This window comes from Indicator indicator, chromosome 9 (assembly GCF_027791375.1).
Source record: "Indicator indicator isolate 239-I01 chromosome 9, UM_Iind_1.1, whole genome shotgun sequence".
Lineage (NCBI taxonomy): Eukaryota > Metazoa > Chordata > Aves > Piciformes > Indicatoridae > Indicator > Indicator indicator.
In genome coordinates, this window is record NC_072018.1 from 23,663,764 (window position 1) to 23,691,673 (window position 27,910).

Below are 27,910 nucleotides of genomic sequence, written 5' to 3' on the forward strand. Positions count from 1 at the left end.
ACTGCTGAGAGGATCCCATGAGGCCGGGATTACTCCCTGTGTCCCAGGAAAGAGCAGGAGAGACTGAAGGGCAAACCCCTGTGCACAGGTAGTGAACTGATAAGATAAACCCTGCCAACAAGCAGGTGAGCTGTATTTCCGCAACAGAGAAAAAATAAAATCATTACAGATTCTGGTATGTCTCACCCAAGAGGGAGTTTCTCCTCAGATGATGGTCACTTGAACTTGGGTATATAAGCAAGCCTTATCAGCAGATTGCCAAAGAAGGATTTTCTTTACCCTCTGACACACTGGACTGTCCTTGACTGTCCCCAGGTGTAGCTTACCTCTGACACTTCTGAGGAAGTCAGGAAAAGATCCAGAATACATTCAGCTTTGTGTACCAAGCTGGTCATGTTTCTGACTGGTGGTTGAAGGTTAGCAGCTGAAGTATGGAATTCAATTATACTCAGAGTCTTGAGGTGAAGTATAGATCTTATGATTAACTTGAGGGCAACGCTTGTAGTCTAGTTGTCCTCAGAGCCCATGAAGAAAGGGACTAAGCAGATGTCACAGGGATCTGGAGCTTCAGAGACAGACAGGACCGACATGATCATACAGTGCAACCTGCACACGCAATGGCAGCTATAGAGCTCTGCCTACCGTCACATTAGTTACTGTGCTGTAGTTATGGACAGTAAGGACATGCTGCCTCTTCCTGACACTTGTTTATTATCTTCACAAGTGATCTGGATGATGGGATCAAGTATACCCTGATGAAGTTTGGTGATTACACCAAACCAAATGGGCAAGTGGACACCTCAAAATGGAGAGCCACCCTTCAGGAAGACCTAGATAGATTGGTAGAGTGGGCTAACAAGAGCCATATGAAGTTCAACAAGGACAAGTATAGGGTCTTTCACCTTGGAAAATATAATCCAGGAGTGCAACACAGCCTGGACATAGTATTCCAGATGTGGCCTGACAAGTGCTGAGCAGACTGAGATAATGATGTCTTTATCTCTGCTGGTGATGCCTTTGTTAATGTAACCTAGCATCCTGTTGCCTTTCCTTGCCACAAGAGTACTGGTCACTCATATTGAACTTGTTGTCCACCAGGACCCAGGACCCCTGCATCCCTTTCTACAGAGCTGCTTTCTAGCCAGGTAGATCCCAGGCTGTGCTGCACAGCCTGAAAATGAGGAAAACATGTCCTCAGAATGTTAAGAAAATATGAGGAGTCATGGGCTCTAGTCCCTTTCAGCTAGACATTTTAGTGACACTTTCATTCTACTCATTCTCCCTCACAGAAAAATATTTTCTGAGCCTTGAAAACAAAGGTGCTGGGATAAACTATGAGAGGCAGGCAGCCATAGGCCAGGAGGATGTTATCTCAATTTGCTTCCCTGGTGGTGGGAACAACTTCCAGGAACAGCTGGAGATGTAAAGTTAGTGTCTGTAAAAAGCGAGGGTGCCACTTGAAGTGAATCAGTGGGAAATAAAGAATGACACCACTGAAAATGAACAGGACAATGTAGAGGATCTCCATTTGTGGTTGATCAATGATGGGAGCAAACACCAGGTACACAGCTGCCATCAGCACAATTATTGGGATGATAATTGGGACCTGTGAAAACAAAACATCAGTGTAAAGACTCACATAATCCTGGGCCACTGTGGGCCTGGACAACCCTAAAACTTCTGCAGAAGGCTTTTTAGATGAAACCCCGCTACAACCTGGCATATTATCTAAAAATCCCAATTAATCCAGACATCCTGTTTCCCAGCCCACTCCCACTACAAGGCTGAACCACTGCCACACATGCTAACCCCTGGTCTCCCCTATCCTCTTAGACCTGAAGATTCAAACTACTACTTTTAGTGCCAAGTGCATTCTTGCTATTCCTATTGCCTTGGATCTAAAAGCTGAGCTGTAGACAAAACACACAGCAATGAATGAGTTTACATAAGTGAACCTTAGCACCCTGGGCCAAAACCTTCATTCATGTGTTGCAATCTCAGAGTCTATTCCTGTAAACTTACTCAGTGAGCATTTTAATTTAAATTTGAAGCCATTCTCCCTCAAAGGCTAGTGATTGCACAAGACAAAAGATTTCACAACAAGGTGAAAGTCACCGTTCTGCATTCTCATAGGTCTGCTGTTCCCAGAATCTTTTCCATAAAAATAGTTCCCTCACTCATTGAGCAAGTGCTGCAGCTCATCTGGTTCATGGCACTGGGAAAAGAGCAGGTAATTCCTGATTTTTCTTCCATTCATCTGTTTTGTGGGGAACAAAGCTTCCTTTAGCGATCTCAAAGGACATGGGATATTCTGGCTGAGCTTTTTTTCCTCTGAAAGGTTCTTACACCAGGGCTACCCTCTGAGGAGTGCGACCAAGCTCTGAGAGCATAAACACGATTGCATTGTTGATCAGAATCATCCTTCATTTTCCTCTTAGATCTCTCAGAAAGAATGAAGGTATGGTAGATATATTTTCCACAGTGAGGGGTCAGTGCATTATTAGCTTATCAAGACAGAGAATTCAGCCTTGACATGCCTATATATTCACACTATCTTGCCTCTTGTTGACTTTGCTGAGACAAAACATTGAATTAAAAAAGGAAGGACAACTACACTAAATTTGTAAGTAGCCAGCCCCAGTGCTCTCTTTCTTCATAATACTCTCTTGGTCATTTAGGAAATACAGAAAAATGGTTTAAGGGATTACTATTATTACTTCACCTTGTAAGATCTTGGAAGTTCTGGTTTCTTGATTTTTAAATACAGGAGACCAGAAATAGTCATGCCATAGAAAAGCCATGCTATAAAACTGGAAGAAAACAACAGGGGGAAAAAAAACCAACAGCATTACATTTGCATTTCATTTGGGGTGAGATCTCCAAAGAATGTCAGGCTTGCCTTCAAGATCCCAGATGTTCCAATCTCCAATTAAAAAAGGACAATATCGATACAAACTTAGTATTTCTTCTATTTGTTTCCTTTACAGCACAAACAATGAGAACTTTACAATTATCTAAATATTATAGATTCCTCTCAATACAACGATTAAGTATATAGTGACAGAAGCATTCATGCATTGCAAAGATGATGGTTCCTGAGCTCTTTCTTTCCCCCACCTTCTCCCCTCCACAGTATTGGTTAGAAAGCAATGGCCCAGGCTCAAAAAAAATTACAATAAAATACTTTTAAAAAGAATATACTTCAAAAATAATATACTTCTGAAACAATTTTAAAAGTCAGGATCACAGGGGATGCAAACTGAAACACTATACAGAAATGCTATGCATACATACCTGAAGAAGTTCACGATACTGGTGAAGGTTCCTGATATTATCATAATTAAAGACATAGCAGATGTAAACAGCAGAGCAGGGGAAGGCGTGAGACATCGTACATGAGCCATAGACAGAATGTCTGGCTGAAAGCCAAAGTGAAACAATATACCATCATATCACGTACTCAGACATCCTTAGTCACCCACCTCAGCTGCTGGTGGGCTCTCTGCCCACAGCCAGAGACACATTTTTAATCATCAAACAAGTATTGAACAAAAGCAATTCAACTCTGAGGATTGTAAACCTCTCGCAAGGATATTTTTATTTTGTCTCACTGATATCCTATCAAATATGCTCAGTTTAGGCAGGCAAGATGAGATTTTTCAAAGCACTAGTGCAACAGTCTAAGGAAGTCTGAGGCAAATTAGCATTCCTGATCATCATCAGGACCTTGTGCTTGGGCCTTTTGTCATGTCCCTCCGGGACTTGACTTCTCTTGGGCTGACTGGAAAATGAGACAAGGAGTAGTCCTGAAACGCTTATGCAACTAAACGCAAAGCAAACCAGAACACAGAAAGAATTATTATCTTTTTTATTGTTTGGTTCATTAGGAAAGTTTAATGAGAAAGGATTTTTTTTCTTTTTTCTTCCAACCAAAATATGATGCAAAGATTTCTGCTACAGATGAGTGTTTGGGAAGTGTCATAAATGTTCAGCTTTTAGTCCAGTATGGTCAAATTCAGACTATCTGTGAACTGCTTAGAGCTTTCCACAACACAGCAGATACTGTCATCTGTAAGAGGAGCTGTGAAACCAGCAACCATCAAAACCAGTAACCACCAACCTAGTCATCTCCACCAGCCTGGTCATTCATATACATAAAAGATTCCCTCCTGTGTACAAGGAGTGAAGCTGGTGCAGAGTGGAATCCTTCACACCTGTGATCAGAACTGCCAGATGGCATTGGGAGGAAGGACCAAGAAGTAACAAAGGTCCAGCAGGAACACAACATGCCTGCTCAAAACAAAGGAGGGCAAATGCACCTCAGCCCAAGCACTAAGAGGGAGAACAAGTGTGGGTAGACGTGGAGGGATGTGCCTGTGAGTAGGGGGGTCTGCACCAGCACTTGTAGTGGAGCAGTGGCCTCGGGAACTTGTATGCCCAGATACCAGCAACTGGGGAGATTGAGATCCAGGGCAGTTACTGGGCTGACTGTGTCTGAGCCCAGCTGCTGGAGGGACCCACACTACACATATGTTTGTATACGTTTCCCACTAACAGGCCCCTGATCAGCCAGAGAGGGAACAAGATGAGGCCCTCAGTGGTGTTTGTGTGAGCACTGAGTGTGTCTGTATGTGCAGATCTGTGTAGCCTACTACCTGTACCTGTATATATACATATAAATATGTATGTGTCCGTGTGCATACACATTATATACTTGTGTGTGTTTTGGGAATACATGCTGAACTTAGCAGTTGGCCCAGGGAGCACAGGGCTGCAGCAGCCTGATCTCTGCTTTTCTACCAGTTTTGGCACCATCTAACAAAACCAGTTGAAAATTCCAGCTAGGGAAGATGTAAAGCTTCATGTCACCTTGTAATTGCTATGAATATTGAAGAGCAGAGATATCCTATGCTGTATTTGAACTGAACTACCCCATGGGAAGGCTGAAACACCCCTGAGACCAGCTTGCATATGCAGAACTGTGTGCAAAGGCAGCTCGCCAGTACTGGGATACCTTCCCTGTGTGAGCAAGGTGCCTTATAGTATGCAAGCGTGGCCAGGTTTACCCCCTCTGGCAGGTTTATTAGCTAGGTCACCCCAGAACCTGTGCCAGGTGCTCTAATACAGCAGTATTTCACTTCATTTCATTAAAATTTGAGCTAATTGTAGTTATGTGTTTTCCCAAAATTACACAACAGAAGAAGAAATTCAGGAGAGAAGATAGACAATGTATTTTAAAAAAGATGGGTACAAAAGTCTTTGGGCAAGAAACAAAGTGGCACTAAAAAGCTATCACTCTACCGGTTGAACATACACAGTGTTTTTCTCTCTGTTTTAGTGTCACGAGAAGATAAAGTTGCTCAAGGCGAGACAGTCACCTTTTTTTACGTCCTTACCATATGGCCTTCCCTGGCAGCAGCGTAGCACACGCGACCTCCGCTAAAGAATGTGCCGTTTGATGAACCAAATGTAGAGAGTGCCACCGACAGGGAGATGAGCCATGCCCAACTGCCCAGGACTCTGTCTCTGAGGTAGGAAAAGAGTTCACAGTGTAACATCCAAGCTTGCAGATGCCTCACATACTAATCATAGCACCAGAGAGGTTTCTTCCCTCCATTATTCTCAATTATTTTTTTCCAAAGTCTTTCTAATGATTTAAAGCCTTCTTCTAGTTCCCTTAATATTTAGTCACTCCTAACTTTGTCTTGTACAGAAGAAGCAGCTTTTTGTCCTGCCTGGTATATATATCTACATCTGTATACCTTGTAACGGTGTACAAAGCTGTCACAACAGAAAAACTCCCTATTTTTTTGTGTACAGACGTTGTGATGTGAAACCTGGAGATATTGCTATTACAGACAACAATATTAGCTTGGAAATTGATGGAAAATTGTTCCCACCAGACCTGAAGAAATGTCCTGCATTATAGCCTTTTTCCCCAATATACATAAGAATGTAACCCTGTTAGCCCCCATATGCACATACTTTTGCTACTCTATGAATCATGCTCAAGCCAAAACAATCGTTTGAATTCCAGAAGTCTGTTTCTACAACATGTTCAGACATTTATAGTTTCCTTTCTCCACAACAGAAGAAGCAGCTGGGTTGCAAATAGAGTTTTAAGTAAATATTTGAAAGATCTGATACATTTTTCAGCAAAGTGAAGCTTGTGTTTTGGAATGAAGCAATATGAAGAATAATAGTTGAGTAATAAATGCTGGTGTTTGGGGTAATTATCACATGCATGTGCACACAGATACAAAACCAAACACACTGTTCATCCAATTCGCAAAAATCCAGAGTTCAAAAAGGTTTTCAGAACACTTTATATTTCTGTCCATACAGAATGTCTTTAAGACATGTATCACCTATCCCAAATGTTCAAAATCAAGAGATAAGCTTTCCAAAATCACGGCAAATGCTTATCTACCACAATAATTTAAAAAATGTAGTTTAGAAGCCTAATATCTGGTTTATAGTCCTTCAGGCTTTGATTTATTAAGCTACTTGCAATAACCAGAACAAGGCATTTTCCCGTTTTTCAAAATGATGGAATCTAGGCATTTCCTATGGTCATGAGGCTCCACAACCACAGGATGTCAAGGGAAAACAACATATATCACAAAATTAATAATAAAATCTTTAGCAATCGTGTATTTTGCATTTATGAGATTGGTGCTTTGCCATTTTCAACCTGAAAGTGACACACACTACTGGGCTACTGCAAGTTACTTCTTATAAGCAAACAGATCAGTAGTTGTTAAATCACTGGCATCAAAGAAATGCTGGGGAGAGCTCCTTCTGTGGCTGCACCTCTCACTACTGAACAACGTTTCTCTCTGGCAGTTTTCTTATACATTGAATGCATTTAAATGTCATCTGTCCTGTTCTGGTTTCTTTATACCCTTCCCATCCTTTCTCAATGATGTGTATAGCTTCATCTCTTGCTTGGGAACCACAGCCACTACACCCTCCTCAGCCTGTGGTTATCTACCTGTGGTCCACCCAGGCTTTTGAATGCCCAGCTTTCTGGTTGCTAGCTCAGTGTATTTTCCTGAATTGCACTCTCAGGGTGAAAAGGTTAATCGTGCAGGAAAAGGAGATGTGTTAAAAAGCAGGAAGCTTACAAATAACTAGCTAATCAAGAATGAAGGGAAAGGAAGTGCAGGGAAAGTTCATGACACTGAAGCTTAGTGAGGCTTTGTAACCTGTTCAAACAAAGCACTAGACCTTTAAAAGCTCCTACTTGTAATGACATGAAAGGCTATTAGAGAACACATCCAGCAAGAGCTCAGTCAGATCTTCAAACTGGAGATCTTGTGAAATGCACACAGAAGGAAAGCTGCTGCTGACTTTTTAGGAAGAGGATGAGCAACAACATAATCTCTGAATACAATGTGTCATCATTTCTGCCAGACAACTCATTTAGGGCTATCACGGATTCTGTGTCTTTGGTAATATTTAGACTAAGGCTGGATGTTCTGGTGGAAGATCATCTGGTTAGGAGTCAGTGGTGCTGCATCTCTCATGATGGTCCCTCCCTTCTCTTCCCAGAATCTTTGCCTTGCACAGAACCTATTTAATATCACCAGACACTTCATCTCCCAGTCCTCAGGGATGGATATGAAGCCTCACTGTATCCTCACTGCCTGTGGGGAGATGTTTCTGGTGTGAACTTCACTCCCTCTTTATGACCACTCTCCATGGGGAAAATCATGAGCTGGAGGGAAGCCACAGGCTCATAGTGGGAATGGGGAGTAAGAGGCAAATGGTGAGTAAGAGGCATGCTGTAGCCTAGGTGCACCTTGGAGACCATAGGGGTGCGGGCAGCCTGGGTCTTTGGTTGGGGAATGCTATACACTTCCCTCAAGGTGACAGAGCAGAGACCAGCAATATGCTTTCCTGTAACAGAACCTGACAAGTGCAGCGCCTCCGTTCTTAATGGGAATAGCATCTAAATCTCCTGAAACACACAAGAAAACTCATATTTCACTGGACTTCATTGACTGTGTTGCCACATGCAGAGCTCACCCCCAAGTGACTGCCACAGCTCCTGAAGACAGCAGTTCAGATGGAGTCATGGCTGCTAAGTAGCTCACATTTACCAGCAAATACAGACATGTCACCAAAGGAATGGCAATCATCACAGCTCTGGGAAGTGTCACCTGGAAAAGGGATTGCAAGAGTGTTAGGTGCAGCATATTTATGCCTGCACTGGGATTTTTTTGTTGTTAGTTCTCTGTTTTGTTGTCTTTGCCACCATTCACATCTCTCACTCAAACTCCTTCCTTCACTAAGCTTCTCCACAGAACAAAACTAAGATCCAGATTCCCATGACAGGTTTTACACCAGTTTCTCAAAGATGTCGGGCAAACAGTAAATTTGTACATTTCAAAAGTTAGGTTTTTAGAAAGAAAAGAAACAACAGCAACAAAGCAAACAAAAATCTGAAAATATTTTGGTTAAAAAATAGTGGGTTCGAAATGTCTGTTGATTTATTTTTTGTCAGTGTATTATGTCTCCTGCAGTGTTGCATCTTCCTACAAATGGAAGGCGCATCCACTGACATGGATGAGGTATCAGTGTGTGTTGCATCACATTTAACTCCTCTACAGGCAAGATCAAAGCATGGCTCAGCAATGGATTGGCTCCAGGAAGGAATTATTTTTATTTTTTTTAAGCAACAGGATGCTATCTTGGAACACTACAGATCACATCAAGGATCAGAAAAATCAACAAATACTACTATCTGGAAGATGGGAAAAAACCAACTGGTGCAGTAACCATAAACTCCTAGAATTGTTTAAGGCTGGAAAAGACCTTTAAGATCATTGAGGTCAACCATTACCCTAACACTACAAGTCTGCTGCTAAACCATGTCCCTAAGCACCATGACTATGTGTCTTTTAAACAGCCCCAGGGATGACAGTTCAGCCACTTCCCTGAGCAGCCTGTTCTAGTGCTTGACAACCCTTTCAGTGAAGAAATTTTTCCAAATGTCTGAACAAATTTTTCCTAATGTCCAAAATAGAAAGACTATATATCTACAGGCCTGAAATATGAGCCTTTGTATTCACCATTTCCACCACAGGACAAGATACAGCAGTTCCTTTACTCTGATGCCTCCACTCTGCAAGGGTCTTAATATCAGCATTTAGGACCCTGTGGCAGAGAGTCCCACATGATCCTAGGATCTTTTTTGCACTGAGGTTAATATTTAACTGTGTTCATTTTTTCTGTAAAACGTTGTGTGCTGTACTGCTAGAAATCATAGTCTATAGACTCTTCACTCACACAACTCTAAAAAGGGATGTTCACTGCTGTAGCATCTGATCTGTGAAAAGAGGCAATAGGACACAGAGAGGGCTGATGTGAGATGCAAGTGAGATACTTCAGTGTGTATAGCATATAGAACAATGCCTAAAAAGTAGATATTTAAAGATAAGGGTCATTCAGAGAGTTAGATTCCCTCCCCAGTGCGGTTTGGTTTGCTCTGAAGTTCTCCCTTCATGCAGTGAGGGGAGGTTAGTGGGGTTTTGATACATGCATGGTTCAAGTCTTTCAGGGAATATATGGTGTTAAGAAACCTTTATGGATCATAGAAGTGAGTTCTTTTCTGCATAAATCTAGGTGTCTACAGTGAGATCCTCTAAACACTAAGACAAAACTTAATCCCAAAATAAACCAAGTGCTGCCTAAGCTTTTTGCTAGTCAATGGGGTACTTCAGTGCTTTCTTGTAGATTGGCTATTATTTTGCTTCAACATTCATTTTTATCCTTTCTGGTCACATCCACAGGTTGTCCTGCCCCAGAAGACAGAACAAACCAGAAGGAAAGCTCAGTAGTCTTTCCTCAATGCTCCAATTCTTCGATTACCCATCTTAACACAGTCATAGATGGAATCAAACATACTAGCAGCAGAATGAAGTAAGTAAAACCTAGCTCACTCACCTCAGGCTTCTTCAGCTCCTCAGTTACATAGTTCAGATTGTTCCACCCATCGTAGGACCAGAGTCCCTGGTAAAATGCCACTCCAACTGCCCCAATACCTGCCGTTGTGTTTTGAAAGGCATTTTGAAAATTCTGAGTTTGTCCTTTGGCAAGCAGCACCAGTCCACCCACCACAATCACCAACAAAGCCAAGAGTTTGGCAGCTGTAAAAATGTTCATAATAGACGTTGCCAGCCTCACGTTGAGACAGTTGATGATAGTTAAAAGCAGGATGCAGGCAGCAGCCGTACATTTAATGACAACCTGTGGAGATGAGCATCCTGGGTAGAACGGCGCAACAGCATATTCAGCAAAGCTCAGACTGACAGCTGCCAAACCAGCTGGTCTCACCAGGATAACAGAAGTGTAGGCAAAAAGGAAAGCAGGAAAAGAACCAAAAATCCTCAAGATGTAAATATATTCTCCTCCAGACTCTTTAATTATGGTTCCAAGCTCAGCGTATGACAAAGCTCCAAACATGGCCAGGACACCACACGCTGCCCATATAAGCAGGCTGCTGGCAGGGCTCCCCATATGATGTAGTACCCACTCAGGGGACATAAAGATCCCTGAGCCTATCATGGTGCCTGCAATTAATGACACTCCACTAATCAGGCCAACCTCTTGCTTCAGTCTTAATTTCTCCTTCCCTTCACTCAGATCTGTGGATGAATGAGGTGAATCTATTGTCTGTCTTCTCTTCATTGTGGAAATGTTTGGAGATGTTGCTGTTAGGAGATCATGTGGAATAAGACTGAGGCATTTGAATAAGGACAATCTCAGGCTTTTAGGGTTGAGTTAATAATTACAATAGTCACACTGAACACTGTCAAGAAATATAAACCTACCTTTTGCATTTCACGTTTTCATGACCTGTCTTATCTTGAGAATTTATTGTGGTTCATATTCTTCCAAGGCTGATATCTTTGAGTCTCACTGCCAGTAACCATAATGGAAAACATTCATCCCCACCTCAGAATTACTCTACACCTTACTGGACTGTGTCCCCACTTACCTCACATTTAAATTGTTTTTTGAATGGTGCCTGAAATAAGGATCAAGGAAGCAAAACCCCCATGCAAATCCATACTTTATTCTTTGATTAAAAGGCAATGTCCAAGCACGTGCTTTAGTACTCAATCATTTTTGTCGTTTCCCACTAAAAGTGAACAAACAAACCTGTCACCCAGCATGTTATGGCTTTGCTTGACAAGAAACTTTTCCAGTGTCTTACACAAAGAGACTGTTTTTCTGCACAATAGTAGGGGACAATCGTGACTTTTTCAAATTTTATAAAACGGAGGAGGAGAAGAATAAAAAGGCTTTACAGTTCTTTTTTCACAATGTACATGAGGCATATGCAATTTCACCAGACTATGATCTTCAGAGGACTTTGTCACTGCTCTTCCTACACATATCATGCAAAGGCAAGATAAACATATCACAAGCTTTTGGAAACACCAATAACCACTACACAGATATCTAACACCTAAAATTTCTGATTTTGGAGAGGGTTCTGCTATAAATCTGAGCAAAAGGGAATTTCCATGTGGATTCCTTTGAACTTTAAATAAACTTTACTGTCTGCAGCTGTAAAGAAGGAATCTTACTGCAGTCTTTTGTAGACTGCTGTTGTGATAGCTACCCAGAAGCATGAGTGATACTTTCCTCAGCTCTTTATGGAAACAGCAGACCTTGAATCTTCAAAACTATCTCTCCTCCTCAACTAAAAAAATCATGCGTACAAACAGAGAAGTATTTTTACTGTTTGTCTAAAAATTCATTCTCTTCTCAATAATTTTAATTTCTCTTTACTTTTAAAAACAAAACAAAGCCAAACAAAACATCTCACTGGTTTTGCAGGTACATGCAAGAGTCCAAGAGTTATCTTTGCAAAACCCGTTGGCCCATAAAAATAAACAAACCTACCTATAACAGTAACATAATTTTTTATGCTAAAGCAAATGAGGTTGCACAAATTTTAGCATTTGGTCAGAAGCCTTTAATTTCTTCAAGGAAACAAACAAAAAATTCAAATCTCACTAACAACAAAAAGTTTTTTATAGTGTAAATCTTATTATTAGATGAATGATGAGTTGGACTAGATGGCCTCTAAAGGTCCCTTCCACCAAAGCTGTTATAATTCTATGGAAGATATAATGATAATGGTTTGGGTTTTGTTGTTTTGGTTTGATTGTGGGGTGTGTTGTTTTCTGGGGGGGTGGGGTGTATAAGATATATTAGAAGCTGTCGATAATACCAACTCATAATACTCCCTAGGAAATTGATCCCAGCTGGATTCCTCCTAATTTCAAAGTAATTTACAAAAATTCAGAGTTGATCAAGCTGTAGCTTAACAAAAGCAAACTGTTACTTTATCAGGTAGGTTCTTAAGCCTTCCTGGCAGAGACATGAGATTTGAGATTAAACATGTGCACCTTGTACTGTGAGGGCACAAGTTTAATGCATTTCAAGTTAATGGTTTGCAAAGTACTTGAGAACTTGCAGGGAGGCATCCCAGTAATGCAGAGTATTTCTTTTCACTTGTGCTAAGTTATAGTGCTTTTCTTGTTAGCTGGGTTAGCTATTTGTAGCGTACTGTCTTTAAAATTCCTAATCACAGTGTTAGGTGATGCTGGAATCCTTCAGAAGCCTAAAGGTCTGATTTCTTCTGCACTGTAAACACTCTACTTCTGTGTGCATCCATACATGTATTATGTATACCAAAACCAGTTGACAATGTATTCTCTTGACGTGATTAATCTTAAAGAAAACTTAATCTGATTGCAGGCAGTTAAGGTTACTTCCAGTTAAGGTTACTTCCAGTAAGGTTACAAATATACTTCCATAAGTGCTCTCCTAATGGAGAAGCTTCTTTTCTAAAGTGCAAATGCAAAGTTGTTGGAGGGCTTGAGAGGGTATTTTCAAACCTTTACAGTTCTTGCTCCTAGAAATGAGGAACTTTTAATGTAATGTTGTAGAAACAATCAGAATTTCTTCAAATTTGATCATGTCAAAAAAATATCTGTAGGACAACTCAGATCGCCAGGGTTAATTAACTGGTGAATCAGTAGTCGCAGTCAGTTCCTAAAGGGAGATTTGTTTCCAAATCCAGGATCATTGTTACTCAGTTCTAACTGCTTCTACCTAAAGTAATAATGACTCTAATTAATCATGATAAGAACTTGAGGCTATTCCCCTGGAAGCTAAGATAGTCTGATTGCTTTGGATTTTCTTGACTTGTTCTTTTTTTTTTTTTTTTTTACTGATATTAGCAGTAAGGAGCAGCCATAAGACATTTCAGTCAAAGATATTGTCACCATTTAGAACTTGTCAAAACTGGGTATGTCAAAGGGCATCTCACTGATTCCCTTCAAAGGATGAGTATAAGCAGGCGTAAAAATTAGAGTACTATTTTGTCCTTACGGGAGTAGTAGAGCTTTGTTCTTCAGGCTGTCACATAATAAATCCACTAAACAACTCTCTTTTTTCTTTTACCTTTGACAAGGGTTGCAATGGGTGGTTGCCATCTGCTGGTGTCTGAAGAGTAAGGCAGCCTTGTCCAGCGAAACGCGGCTCAGCCTGCTTTTGGCTTTGATATTTTGCATTGCTGATTAAAAAGAAACCCTACAATAGGTACTAGTTCTTTAATATTAAGGCAACACAAATAGATTATATTCGAGTTATGAATGCAAATTCTCCTTAATGTCCTTAGGACTATTTTTGTATCAGTGGTAGTAGCTCCAAGGACTAAAGAAAACTAATTTAAGGTAAAGGTCAATGTCGGAGGTAAGAACTAGACAAAACATGTGGGCAAATATTTTGCAATATTTATTTTGGGTCCCAGGAGTTGTCTTTGGAAGACAGTTATGGGCCTGGCTTCCCTGCCTCATGTTTGGGAAATAGTTACAAATCTCAGAATGAGGATTAAAAATTACACACAATTTGAGGATGGAGTAGCCAAAGCTGACCAGATTTGCCATAACTTTCTTTGAAAGTAGACACCAATATTCTACTTACAAAATTGTGCAAGGATCAAGACTTTTTTATTCCTATTAAAAACACACAAACAAGCAAAACTACAAACAAACAAAAATGAAACAAACCAAACAAGCAAACAAAAAAACTACCAAACAAAACAACATCAAGAAGTTGTCTGAGATGTTCTAATGGTTAGAGAACTAACCCAGGACATCAGATGTGGGTTCGATGGCCTTCTCTACTTGAGGACAGGGAAAACAACAAATTGAAGTTGAATACCCTCGCCTCCAAAAATGCAGGACTTGAACTGCAATTGCAGACAGATTTGGAGCCTACATTCGTGATATAAGTAGAGATGCCTGCTTGAAAACAGGGAAGAAATAAAGGCTAGGAAAGTGCAGCTCTGAAATAAGTCTTGAGCCTAGAAGAAAAATTGAGAGGCAGAGGGAAAATTCACCCCAGGTGCCCTGTGTGAAAACAGGAAGAAAAGAAGACTCATTAGAGGTATGTGTTGGTTTTGGCTGGGAGAGAGTCAATTTTCTGCATAGTAGCTGGTGTGGGGCTATGTTTTGGATTTGTGCTGAAAAGTGTTGATAACGCAGGAATGTTTTTGTTACTGCTGAGCAGTGCTTACATAGAGTCAAGACTGCTTCTCACAGGGAGTAAACTGTGAGCGCAGGCAAAGCTGGGAGGGGGCACAGCTGAGACAGCTGACTTCAACTGACCAAAGGGATATTCCATTTCATGTGACATCATGATCAGCATATAAAGCTGGGGGGAAAAGGAGGAACAGGGGGATGTTCAGACTTACAGCATTTGTCTTTCTAAGTGAATATTACACATGATGGAGCCCTGCTTTCCTGGAGATGGCTGAACACCTGCATGCTGATGGGAAGTTGTGAATTAATTCCTTGGTTTGCTTTGGTTTTGTGTATGGCTTTTGCTGCACCTATTAAATTGCCTTTATTTCAGTCCATGTTTTTTTTTCTCACTTTCACTCTCACTCTTCTGATTCTCTCCCCCAACCCACTGCAGAGGAATGAGCAAGCAACTGCATGAGGCTGACCTGCAGGCCAGGACTATGCCATGACAAAGAATCTGCCTGGGGAGTGGGTGCCCTATAGAGTCTGACTCTAAGCTTCTATCTTTCCAGTGCATTCTGGCTCTTCTCACATCTGAGCCCTGAAACTGTGCAGCTTTAGGCCTTCACCCCATTGGAGATGACCTGGATCCAGAGGTCCCTTCCAACCCCTATTATTCCATGATTCTGTGACCCACCAGTTCCACTTGTGGCACTGTCAGTTCCTGTGCACCCAGGGGCCAGCAGTGATTGGTTGCCCCCAAGGGACCAGTGCCTCCAGCATTCCTTGCAGCAAAGAACACTGGCTGTGATTGTAAAATTGTAAATGAGAGCTGCAGCTAGCAAAAAACCCAGCTTGGGCTACTGGGAGTAGGCTGGGAGGGGGCGGCAGGGGCGGTATGTGCACAGGGAGCAGGGGTGTGGGAAGGCATGTGTGAGAGCTTCACAAAAAAGGATCATCACTAAAACAGAGCTTGTTTAAGTTTGGACAGTAACTGCTTTTCCCTGTCATGTTACAAGAGTAGACCTGAGCCCAGGGGATTAAGAGGGAATCTCAAAACCAAGAATTTACCATCAACTGGATTAGTGCTTCCTCCCTGGGTCTGCGGATAGCCTGAAGCAGAGTTGCAGAGGTGAGACTGAGAATTCAAGGCTCCCTGGTCTTGCTCAGTAAGGGCTCAGCACATTCTGGTTCTGCAACTTTTAAACTTTGAAAGATTTGATTTTGTTTTACACATGTTCTGCATGAAAATGTATTTGGTATCTCACAAGTTGCCAATCAGATACTGAATATTTTGTTTAGTTATCTTACTCTATTCAAGAGGAATCTACTGGTGTTGTACTGCATGTTCTCTGGGCTGCTCTACTGACCTGGACATAGGGCAGCAACAGTCCCACTCATATGTTGCATTGGTGGGTGCATGCTCAAATAAAAGACCTGTTACAGAAAACAGTGGTGGAATAGTACAAAATGAGAACCACAACTGAAAAGAAAATGACAGCTTTCACGAGTATTGATCCCACTGCTACTTGCAAAGGTTGAGAGTTGTGACAAAGTTCAGTTTACAAAAATTTTATTTTTATTGGAAATAAATAATTATTAGAAATGTTTACAATAAAACTAGAAAATATAATGTTACTTCTGATATGATCAGAATAGCATTCAGGTGCTAAGGAAGCAAGTGATTGCATTTTTACCACTAGACACTGCAAACATTAGAAACCAATACAATCACAGAAGATCCTTCCACCACGGAAGATCCTGCCACCCATTGAGAGCCACAGGAGAGTATCTGTATGAGGGTTCATTCCCAAGACTGCTGGAGCAGTGACTTCAGTTTTCTTAGAAACCAAACCAAACAACAAACTACAAAAATCAACAGTCTCAGATGGATGCTAGCTCCAGGATTCCTCACTTTGGTACGACAGGCAATTACCGTATCAAATGCCATTGCTATATTTTATTTCACCCACTGAGGGAATATCAGACAAATTTCTTTCTTTGTTCATCTTTGTAGCCACATTTCCTGATTTTATTCGGATAGATATATATACACACTATATCTATCTATCTATCTATCTATCTATCTACACACTATATCTATATCTATATATATACACATTATATATATATCTGTATATGTATATATACACAGAGCATTCCCAACCTGTTTTCTTTTTCTTTTCTTAGCAGTACTTTAAATTAACCTCAACAAGTTCTTTGCATTTGTTGTACTTCAAGAACTACATTTACATTTTGGAATTAGTTTTTCCTTTATTTATTAAATCAAGATTAGATTATCTTGTCCAGTATGAAGTCTGGTTTGCAGGACTATTATCAAATGAATGCTGTCAGAATACAAATAAATATTTTCATTAAAACTTTCTACCATGCAAGATTAAAAGCAGAATTAAAACATGGCTATATTTTCAACTCCGAAACTGTTTAATCAGTGAAAGACATTCCTATGTTTATGAGTAGATACTTTCAGTAATACCAAATTATTTTATTATTTTTAAACAAACTTTACAACAAATGCTTAGATCTTATTGTATAACTTTACATTCACTGTTAGTATTTTTCTATAATAAAAATATCTACTGTATGATTCTTGTCAGACATCACATAGTAATACTGGCCCAAATCATTCCAGTTTTCCTTTGGTGAAGAGGGGCTGTAGTAACTGAAAATACTAAACTCAATGTCTTGAAGGATTTCACCAAAACTATTGCCTATGGTTTAATGAAACCCTGGACCAGAAGTGACATTTAAGGCCCACAGAAGGCAACTGAATTCCCCCACTTGCCCCACTGCTGCCACAAAAGCACTTTCATCCTGAAACCCAAAAGACCAAAGGGCTGTTTGCGTGCCTGCCTCTTTCCTTAATTGCTGGGGCAAAAAAGAGGGAACATCCAACTTTGATAGCATAGCAGAGCTCTACAGCGAGGGCACTAGAGGAAGCACTCAGAGGACAACAACCAGAAAGAAAAACAGGGTAACATTGCATGCAGCAGCTCATGAAAATTTTGTAGGCTGCCTCTGCCCGTTTGCTTTCTCTGGGTCACAGTATGGAGTGCAGGGTGGGGCTGGGTAAGCTGGTCCTGCATTGAACTGACACTTGTCAACACGTGTAGGGCAGATCGCTCTTCCACTGCTCTTCCCCCACACTGGGGTAGGATGTGCTTCAGCAGGCAGCCAGGTCCAGTATGAGATCAGGCTTTGTCCCTGCATGCCCAAAACATTTTATTTGTGGTGTAGGTATAGGCTGTACAATTGACTCTGGGACATATTTAGAGCACTGTGAAGTGGATCTCCTGGGATAAGCTTAGTCAGGGTCAAGGAGGCTCAGCCTGTCTCTGTGGCAGTTACTGCCTAGCTTCTCAAAAAGGTAAGACAAGAGATTAATTTTAACACTGTTTAAATACAATCTCACTTTGACTCTGCCAAATAGCAAGGAAAAAAAAAAGCTTTTCTGGAAAAATCACATAGGTTATGACGGTCTTTCACATCTCTGAACGGTGCTTTATGAATTCGTAAAAAATAAGTATTTTGAGGTTAATGATTCATCTTGTACAATGTTACCAATGGGAAAACTAATCATCTCAGTAAGACAGTGATGTGTTGAGATTGTAACTACTCCCATATGTATGCTTTGGTTAAAGTTATAAATAGATATGAATAAAAGGAAGGATGAAATGTATTACATATCTTTTCTTGGTCTTACAGGGGAAGTATGTGTGGGGGCTGGGGACCAGGTTTTAATTCCATTTGGTAAATTTTGATTTGAGATTGTTTGCATAAAAGAATTGCACTTAAAGGCTTGGAAGACTCTGGTCCCAAATCATCATTTCCCAATTGGTCTTGTCAGTGATGTAGTCGGCTGATAAATTCATGGCATAATGAGGATGTCCAAAAATCACTGTGAAGTAGTACTGTTCTCTCACATGCAAATTTGATCAAGCTACAGGTGTTGCCTTCTAATTCTTAGCCTTTAGCTGAAGTGGGTGGAAAGACTCTTATGTACACACACAAACTTCCTGTTTTGCAGTCCACTAACAGGATGCATTACGAGGGAAGAAGTTTCCAGACGAACTGGATTTCTGTCTGGAGCCAGCTCAAGCCAGCAGGCAAAGCAAAGCCCCAGGCTGTGGGGTGTGGTCTGGTGCCTACTTTTCCTGTACCAGGGAAATGGGAATTAATTATTCTCATTGGAGTTAACATGGCTGTGCTGCATTTTGCTATTCAGATTATGTGTCCACTCATGGACATATCTTGTTGCTTGTGGTTGGTCCCCTTGATACTATGTAAGCAATTGACTATTCCTATGTGGACAGCTAATCTCTGCTTCCCACTTGCAAAGCTCTTTGCTCCTAGTGTTACAAGAACATGAAAGGTATAGCCAAGGGAGCAGTGGGTTGCTCCCCAACAGCTCCTGCAGAAAAATGAAGAGTTGCTCTTTCTTCTCACCCTGCCTTTTCCATTTTCAGCTACAGGCTTACCCTTGGGCCCCTATCCAGCACTGGGGCGTGTGGATGCACAAACGGCTGTTGGGCCCTGATAGGAGATTAGCTGAAGACAGGGGTTCTGTATGGCAAAAAAAGGAGAGCAGGCTCAGAAGGAGAACATTAAAAAACCATTACCTCAGCTCAATTAATTTGTCTGTTTTGCTCCAAGCTTGACTAACTGCCTAGGAAGAAAGATGCGTTGGAAACCAAAGAGGTACTTCAGAAGTGTGTAAAACCTGAAGATATAATTAAAGGTAAGCCCACATATGTATGATTACAGTCACTATTTATGTAATACTTTATGCAATACATGCATAACATTGACACCTACTTTTCAGTATTACAGCGCTCAACCGTTTTGTTTATGCTCAGAAAGCAAGTTAGGATTTCCTTTCCCAAATATATCTCTGGCACTGTACATTCACTGTGCTATGCCTTGTTGCTCTGATGGGATGACTGGCACAGAATAAAGCTTGGGTTCTCCACGTGGAAGTGGGGGTACCAGGTATGTCTCCATGCTATAATGGTGGGTCAGAAAGGGGGTCTTAATTAGCTCCAAGCTAATACGGCTGTGCTGCGTTTTGGTGTTCAAATGATGTGTCTACTCTTGTAGACATATCTTGTTACTTGAGGCTGGTCTCCTTGGTACTATGTAAGAAACTCTGGGGAGCTTCAGGTATGGGTAAGACAGAAGAAAATGTTATAGATTACAAGAGCAAAGATGACTTCAGATGTTCAGCATTATCCTACACAAAGTCCACTTGGCACTGGGCTGCTTGTTCAGAGCTCTATGAGAAGAACCTACTGCAGCTGGATGGATCCTTTTTAGGAACAAGTTCTTTACCATGAGGATAGTGGAACACTGGAACAGGATGCCCAGGGAGGTGGTTGGGGTCCCATCCCTGGAGATAATCAAAGTGAGGCTTGACAGGGCTCTGGGCAACCTGATCTAAGCTGAGGATGCCCCTGCTTACTGCAGAGGGGTTTCGACCAGATGACCTTTGGAGGTCCCTTCCAACACAGACCATTCTATGATTCTATGATTCTATGATAGCAATAGGTAGAAGGGTGTTGATGAAACAGATGCAAGATAAATTATATAAGCTGAAGTACTGTCACAGATCTTTCTTATACTCCATAACTGTGTTAATGGAGTTTATCTGAAATGGCTGGAGTGTAAGCAGAGCTCAGCCAGCTGTTAGCACCTCCTTAAAAATAGGAATAGCTAAGAAAAGCATTTTATAATGGAGTGCCACCAAGTTAAACTATCAAAAGTATTGTGTACTCCTAAAGTTTCCACTCAGGACAAAGGTAAGAGAGAAGGACATTTCTTGCACTATTTCAGCCTGAACTTTAATAGCATTATTAAATTATGAGGCATGTGGTGGTGGATTTTTGTTTTTCTTGTTTTAGAATAACACTTTAGAAAATAATTGTATTTCTCAGCTCAAATCCCAAACTGATGGCATTTCTCTTTCATAATGAGGGTGTTTTTTTCAATATTGTGAAACAGGTTGATGTAGATGTCATTCAGGCTTATGTTTATCAAATGCGTGTTAAGTTCTTTCTGGACATGTAATGGTTCATACAGACACCAATTTAGAATAACCCAGGACAAACAGGGATCCCAAAAACGTCTGAGCTGGAGAGCTGGTATAATGCAGACCAGCTGCTTGAAGTGTTCAGGATGCCAAGAGCATACCAGGGTTTTCTTCAGTTCCAGCCAGTTTGTGTGAAGGGAAGGGCTGAATTGGAGGTTGTGACCTAAGACAGTCTCTGAAGGCTTTCTCTCCTCAAGTAAGCAAAGGAATTGGCTTTTCATCCCTGCAGCCTCCCTGGAGACAGCCCAAAGGTGGCAGTGAGGCAGGACACCGGAGATCACAGGGATTAGCCATGCGAGCAGCAGCAGACTGCAGGAATCTGGGTACTTAGATGACTAGTACTAAACCAAAGAAATAATTTTCATTTCTTGAGAAAACGTTTCTATCTTTATCAAGAGCTGGGAACTTTCATGTTTTTAATTATGTCTATAAATACTGAAAACAGTGAGAGGTTTTTGCTTTGAGACATGTCTATTTTTAAGAATGCAGTTGGTAGTCACAGACATTTCAACCCCACAACTGCAGCCACCAGCAAGCAATAGCACCAGCACACATGGTATTCCTGCACCCTAACTTGCCTGCTTTCACCCTACTTGTACCCAGAACGAGTCACTGGCAGAGCCTCCTTTCTGCCTCCAGAAACATGGCCAGTGGCACCATTCTGAATGGCCATTGCAGGACTGATAACCAGATTTCATCTGAAGGTTTCATCTGTGGACGGCATCTGCATGCTGTTTCCTGAAATGGGGTACTCCCCAGCCAGACTTAAGAACTGGTTAGAAAAGGCAAAATAGCAGATTTTCTTGTGAAATCCGTGTTTTAAAATGTCACTAACACGCAGAGGTCTTTTTCAGGAGCTGTTAAGTAAGCAGAATTTACACTCACACTGAACTATCACTAGCAGTGTTTACTAGCTAGTAAATACCGTATTTACCAACAGCAGCCACCCAGCTATACGGGACATCCTGTATTTAACTCGCTCTCCCTCTCTTTGTCTCTCAGGAAATAACTGACTCTTTCCCAAAATCATCACGCAGCAACTACCGGCACAGTAGTTAATCAATAACAACGGCGATGAGTCTGTTTATTGTAAAAACACGGTATCCTGCCCTGCGAGGTCCCCAGGAGCTATCGGGCACCTCTCAAAACGGGCCTCGCCTTCTCCTTTGTCTCCTAACCCCCGGCACTAGGGGTGGGCGCCGCCTCCGGCCGCCACCTCTCCCCAAAAGCGAAAAATGAAAGTGAGGAAAAAAAACCCACACTAACAAAAGCCCCCAAAACCCCAACAGCCAACAAAAGCCGTGTTTTGCCCGAGTTGTTTGATGGAAGGGAAGGGGATGTTTCATTCGCAGTGTGCCCCGCCGGTACGGTAGCATTGAGGGACGGCGGGAGGAACGCAGGGGAGGGGACGCACCGGCCTGCTGGTAGCGCATGCGCGGCGGAAGGGGCCGGGGGTTGCCGTTTCGCTCGTGCTCTCTGCCTCTCTCCTGGGCTAGGAAGCGCATGCGCTGTGGCGGTGGCAGGGGCGAGCGGCGGCGGCGGGGGGAGGTTAGCCGCGCTCTCGCTGTCCCTCTCCCTCCGTGCGCGCCGGGCTCGCCCTCCCGCCATGTTGTTGTGAGCCCCTCGCGGTCCAAGGGGGGGAGGGGAGGCAGGAAGGAGAGGCGCCAAGAGGGAGGAGGAGGAGGAGGAGGAGGAAGAGGAAGGAGAGGGGCGGCGGGCCAGCGGGCAGGCAGGGGTGTCCCAGGGCCCGCTCCGGCTCCATCGCAGCGAGCAGCGCCGCCAGCCAGCCCGTGAGTATTCGCTGGGGCCGGGGCCGTGCTGACTAGGCCGCGGGCGGGCGGAGCGGGCAGGAGGGCCCCCCTTCCTCCAGCCCCCTTTTGTCTCGGGCTTCGGCTGCGCGCCGAGGGAGGGGAGGAAAGAGGGAGGGGAGGAGGAGGGCGGGAGGGGGCCATGTTGTGGCAGGTCACCGGGCGGCACGGGGCCTGCTCGGCGGCCGCCCGCGCCTCGCCGCCTTTGTGTCCTCCCGGCTCACCGGGGAGCGGCGCCGAGGTGGGGAGGGAGCGCCGTGAGGGAAGGCGGCGGTGGTGTGAGGGGGACGGGCGGTGGCAGTGCTGCGGGTGGGGGGCAGCATTGTGTTCTAGGCGAGCCGAGGGGAACGGGGGCATGGGGAGCAGTTTGCATCTCAGTGGGGTTTAGGAAGCGAAGTTGTTGCCTAAGAGAAGTCCGAGGTAGGAACGGGGACGGACAGAGCCCTCGGACGCGGTCGAGGGTTCAAGTAGGAAGAGGGTACTGGGGCGCGTACAACGCGTGAGGGTGACGGGAGTTTGGGGCAGGCCCGGGGAGGCGGACACACGGCGCCGGCTGTTACAATAGGTTTCGGTACGAAGTGCTGTGGGGCGCTGGAGGAACCGTGAGACATGGGGCCGTCGTTTCGGCTACGCCACGGACAATTGCGTGCGTACAGAATTTGGATAAAATGGTCTTTGTTTAAATGTATCGAAAACGTGAGAAATTATATTTTTTATATATATATTTTAGTACTGTACTTCTTAGTACCGTTTTCTGGTGGAGCAAGAAGGCCAAATGCTTTTGGTAGTTAATACTAAACAATGAAGTGTTAGGTTTTAATTTTTCTTCAAACGTGTCTGCACAGACTACAATAACAAAAGTTGAGAAAAATGCCAGCTGCCCTGCGTGGATCGTGCTTACAACTAACAGTTTGGGTTTTAATCTCCTTGGCAGTCATTTTGCAAAGATAAATGGTTTTTAATTTTTTTTTTTTTATTTTATTTTTTTGGCATTGTTTTCCTGTATTTCATAACCTCATACTCTCATTCCTTGAGAGAAAATGAATATACTGGAGATGCTCTCTTTTTTTCCGATTTGCTGTTTTAAGCAAGATTACTTAACACCAAAATGTGTAGCAAGTTTCATATGTAATGTGATAAAGAGGTTATATCAGCTGATTTTTCTGAGTGATGTAGGCGTGTATGAGCTATATAGGTCATTGCAAATGAGAATCAGTAAAACGTCACTTAATTGTTTGTCACATATATGCTACATGTTAACAAAATACTTTCAAATTTATTTTAATTTCTCTTTTACTGGAGTCTTTATTGCATCTCAACTGAGAGTTCAGATCTTTTTAGTTACCTTGAAGTTGATGGTATAGCTCTTCAGGTATGTGGGATATGAATGAATTTGAAATAAAATTACTATCCCATGTTACCATTTTTTACATATGAAACATAGTCTTTTGTTATATTTAGTCATGTCTAGCTTTAAAAACAAATGTTAATAGCAGCTGCAGTTGTGTTGAGAAGCTGAGAGAATTACTTACTGTCTACCTTTCCATGGTCTACAATTTAATTTGTGCCAGTGTGAATATAAATATGTTAGGTAGGTGGGAGAAGGAAACTCGAATAAAAACGGAAATTATAAAATTATCATAAAACTATCAGTGTAGTTTGGGTTATATGCATAGAAATGACACTAAATGACCTAACAAGTTTTCTGAAGTGTTCAGAGTTAAAATCTGGATTTTTTTTTTTTCCCAGCAGAATGGTTAATAGGCAAATGCCTGTGTGAAACTGCTTGAAAGTGAAGATTCTTCACTTCATTAAATAAATATTGCATGTAGGGAAAGTCATTATTAATTTTTTTGTTTTCATAGAGAGTGGTCCTTCTATAGCATCATTATATAGTACTTAATGTTTTTCTTTGATGTTGGGGATATTGGTACAATGCTGAGGTAATTATAATCTTACCTGGTGTCTTGATTGAGCTATTAGTTCATGAAGCAGCTGGCTGAAAAAGTTGGACTCGCTTGTCTTTTGATGAGAAGATCCCTGTTATTATGACAGTATATATTTAGTCTTATGTAGGTGCATGTTAAAAGTTTTATGTACATGTTTTCCTCAAGATTTATGTTTTCAAGTGTTTCTCTGCAGTATTCTCATTTGGCCAGGTATTGCAGATGTTTGGGGCAAGTATGTTAAAAAGACATCATCTTGTCCAGTGTCTGCGAACCAGATCTGATTTCAACAGCATTTTCTAGTTCAGTTTTAGATATTTGCCCCACCACCTTCATTTAATGACGTGTGTGTGCATTGAATAATCACATTTTTTTCTAAAAGCATTCACCTTGATAACTTTTATCTTTTTTTTCCCTTTGTACAGTGTTTTCTATACTCTCCAAATGATTAGACCAAGTTTTGATACACAGAGACAACTAATCCAGTAGATGGTTTGAATTCCTGCTTCTGTGACTTTGTGCTTCTTTTTCAATGTGAAATTATTAAAACATTCAGTCCATTTGCAGTAAAAGGAAACCAAAATTCTCTTGAACTTTGAATTCTTTGAAGTTCATCTCCCTTGAAACAAGTGTTAGTACATTGTACTTTCTAAAGTTTCTAATAGAAATCCTACAAAGGAAACAACGTAAAATTGTAGAGTAGACATGCTTTGTAAGTACTTCTCAGTGTGTGTTTTATATGTATAGGTGAGAGAGTTATCAATCTTCTTTCTTTCCAGTAAATGTAGTTGACAATGCTTACTTCGTTTAATGTGAGTTTTCCCCACCCATAATATAGCTCTTGTCTTGATTATTGCACACAATGCAGCCTTTCCAGTGTTGTCACAAAGCCAGTGCCGCAGCTCTTGTCTCAGAAGTGGGACTAGAAATCATTCCTTTAAAAGCTTGCTTTCTGCCTTTATAACGATAAATGACCAGTTATGTTGGAGTCATACAGTGGAAAAGAGTTTTAAGTGAACATGTAAACTTACTCAGTTGAAGTTACTTGGGTATAGTTTCAAACGAGTTGCATGGAATTATGAAATTTATTTTATAGTAACAGCTTGCATGCCAAAACTTTATAGCAAGATTTAGTTTGAATCCCACTCAGAATACCTGCTGTAGCTTTTAGAATAGTAGGCAAGAGCATTTTCAAGCTGGTATGTGAAATGTTTAGCTTACAAATAAAGACCAGATGTCATCTCTAGTAATATCTTTAAAGATTATATTTCATTATTGGGCAACAGATTTTTTTTAATTTTTTTTCCCCCTAAACATGGCTTTTTAAGAACAGTTGTAGGAATGTAGAAGAAATATGTCTACTATCTTAGGAATTGAGAAAGAAATGTCAAATTCTGATATGTAGCAAATGTATCCCAGTAATTATACACACTTGACTTTTTTTCCTAGCTACTCTGTATATGTATCTATTTCCACTAAACTTCAGAGTGGTGATATGATCCTCTGCCCTCCACTGGCTGTGCTAAATATTATCCCATCTGCAACCTTTCCACAGGGAAGTGTTTGCATCATGTATTGTGTGCATTGGGCTAAGTAATGTGGTGTACATTTTGTGATGTAAATTATTTTCAGTTTTAATTTTTCATACAATTCCAAGGTTATCTCTTGCTTAATCCATGCTACTGAGGTGTTGGCAGAACTCTCAGTTACAGATCATAGGTCTAGTCGTATACTTTTTTTTTTTTCTCTTCGTGTGGCTGGTCTGAAGTTTCATACAGAATTTGTTCACAAATCTCTTCAGTGTTAATTTTTAAAATCTGGGCTGGTGTGTTTAGTTCCCTAAGTTTTTACATGTGTTTACTGATACACACTAGCTGAATACAAAGCTAGATTTCCTGGAGGTGACTTTGTGTAGTTGAGCTAACAGTAGCAAGTCTGTTTGGACACATTTTTCAAGTATCTTACTGTTATTGCTATTATGTTACATGTTGCTTAAACTTGAGTTCTGGGCATGCTACAATGTCAGTCACCTAGTCTGAAGAAGTTGCAGAACGGATGTTAGTAGGGTATTTTTGACAAAAAGCAAGTATCTACTGTAACACTACTAATAAGACAAAGTAACTTTTAGATGTTAGTCATAAACCCAAGACTGCTCAAGGTTATAAAAAAATCCTCCTACCATATAGCTATCTAAGGTTGGACATTCAATAATTGGTAATACTAGATGAAGAAAATGAAATTGTGTAGAGGGATTAGATAACTGTGGGTTTTGGGTTTTTCTACATCTTCAGACCTAAGTGTTCTGTTCTGATTGAATATCTTTCTATATCTGTCAGTTTTTATAATTTGGACCTAACACTTTTGTTTAGAGTGAAAAGAGACATTTTTTTACTTAAAAATTAAATACTTGGGGTTTTTTACTCAGTACTTAGTTAAGATTGCAGGTAGTATTTGGGGGTTTATATATGTATATTTTCATAACAATCTGATAATATATTTGCATAATATAACTGATAGTACATCAGTTATAGTAGATTAAGAATGTGTGGAGATAAAGTGTGTATGGAGGGACAGGTATTTTTTCCTGCAAAAGATTTTGTCAGTATGAGAGAGAGAATTTCACTGTTGTTGTTTCTACTTGTTTCAAGCCAAGACTTAAATGTTTCAAGAATGAGTTGGCAAACTTCATATTAATCCAAGCCTGAAGTCTTTATTTTGTGAAAACCCCAAAATGTACTGTCACGTGGGTTAGAGAAGCTTGATGTCAGTTGCTATGTTGGAACTTTGCATAGCTTAACAGATTTGAAAGAAAAACTGAGGCTGCTGTATAAGAATGATATGTAGTTCAGACAGAGGACTTAGTTTTCTCTGCTACTTTCTATGATTCTATGAAATATATAAAATCTGACATAGTGTGTAACAGAATTAGTGGTTTTACGCATCATGCTGAGTGATGATGTAAAAGAAACTATTCCTGTTATGATTAAAATCACCTTTTTTTTAGTGTTTTTTTTCCTCCCCCAGGGAAATATGTGGGCAAACATTTAGAATCTATGAAACTCTACCATATATTGCCTTGTAAAAAAAAATAAATCTGCAGTTTGTTATTTGTTTGTCTTAAAGGGCTAGCTTGGTAATGATGTTTAAATTTTAAAGCTGCAATCAATCAACATTTTGACAATGAATATTGTTCTTCTATAGCTTGGACTTAAAAAATCCAAATTATAGGAGCTGCAGATTTAAGAGATGTGGGAAAGCCTTTTATCTTATCAAGACTTAATTTTTTTAGGTTGCTATGTGGAATGAGCATTCCACATGTCCTAGGCATTAATGAAGTGGCGTTGTCGAAGACCAGAGGAATGACCTATGTTAACATTGGTCAGGAAGCCAGTGGTGTTGGAATAGGAGTTACCCTAGCTGGAACAGTACCTTGATCAACATCAGGACCAAATTCATCTGGAAACACTCCTCATGCCATCTTTGCAACTTCACAAGTCC

General features: G+C 41.2%; 2 protein-coding genes across 7 annotated transcripts in view; one reads left to right on the forward strand and one right to left on the reverse strand.

Moving 5' to 3' along the window:
- Positions 1-1,372: 1,372 nt before the first annotated feature.
- On the reverse strand, positions 1,373-10,695 carry LOC128969005 (b(0,+)-type amino acid transporter 1-like). Its single transcript, XM_054383676.1, has 6 exons — positions 9,952-10,695; positions 8,032-8,165; positions 5,397-5,526; positions 3,295-3,419; positions 2,723-2,810; positions 1,373-1,606 (listed from the first exon to the last, which is right to left on the reverse strand). Exons 1-6 carry the CDS (start codon positions 10,693-10,695, stop codon positions 1,373-1,375), a joined length of 1,455 nt encoding a protein of 484 aa, XP_054239651.1.
- Positions 10,696-22,417: 11,722 nt separating this feature from the next.
- Positions 22,418-27,910, forward strand: part of PUM2 (pumilio RNA binding family member 2) — a 61,004-nt gene continuing 55,511 nt past the window's right edge. For all 6 annotated transcript variants that reach the window (XM_054383707.1, XM_054383709.1, XM_054383711.1 and 3 more), the window contains exon 1: positions 22,418-22,448. The gene's annotated coding sequence lies outside the window, so the exon portion shown is untranslated. The remainder of the gene's footprint in view (positions 22,449-27,910) is intronic.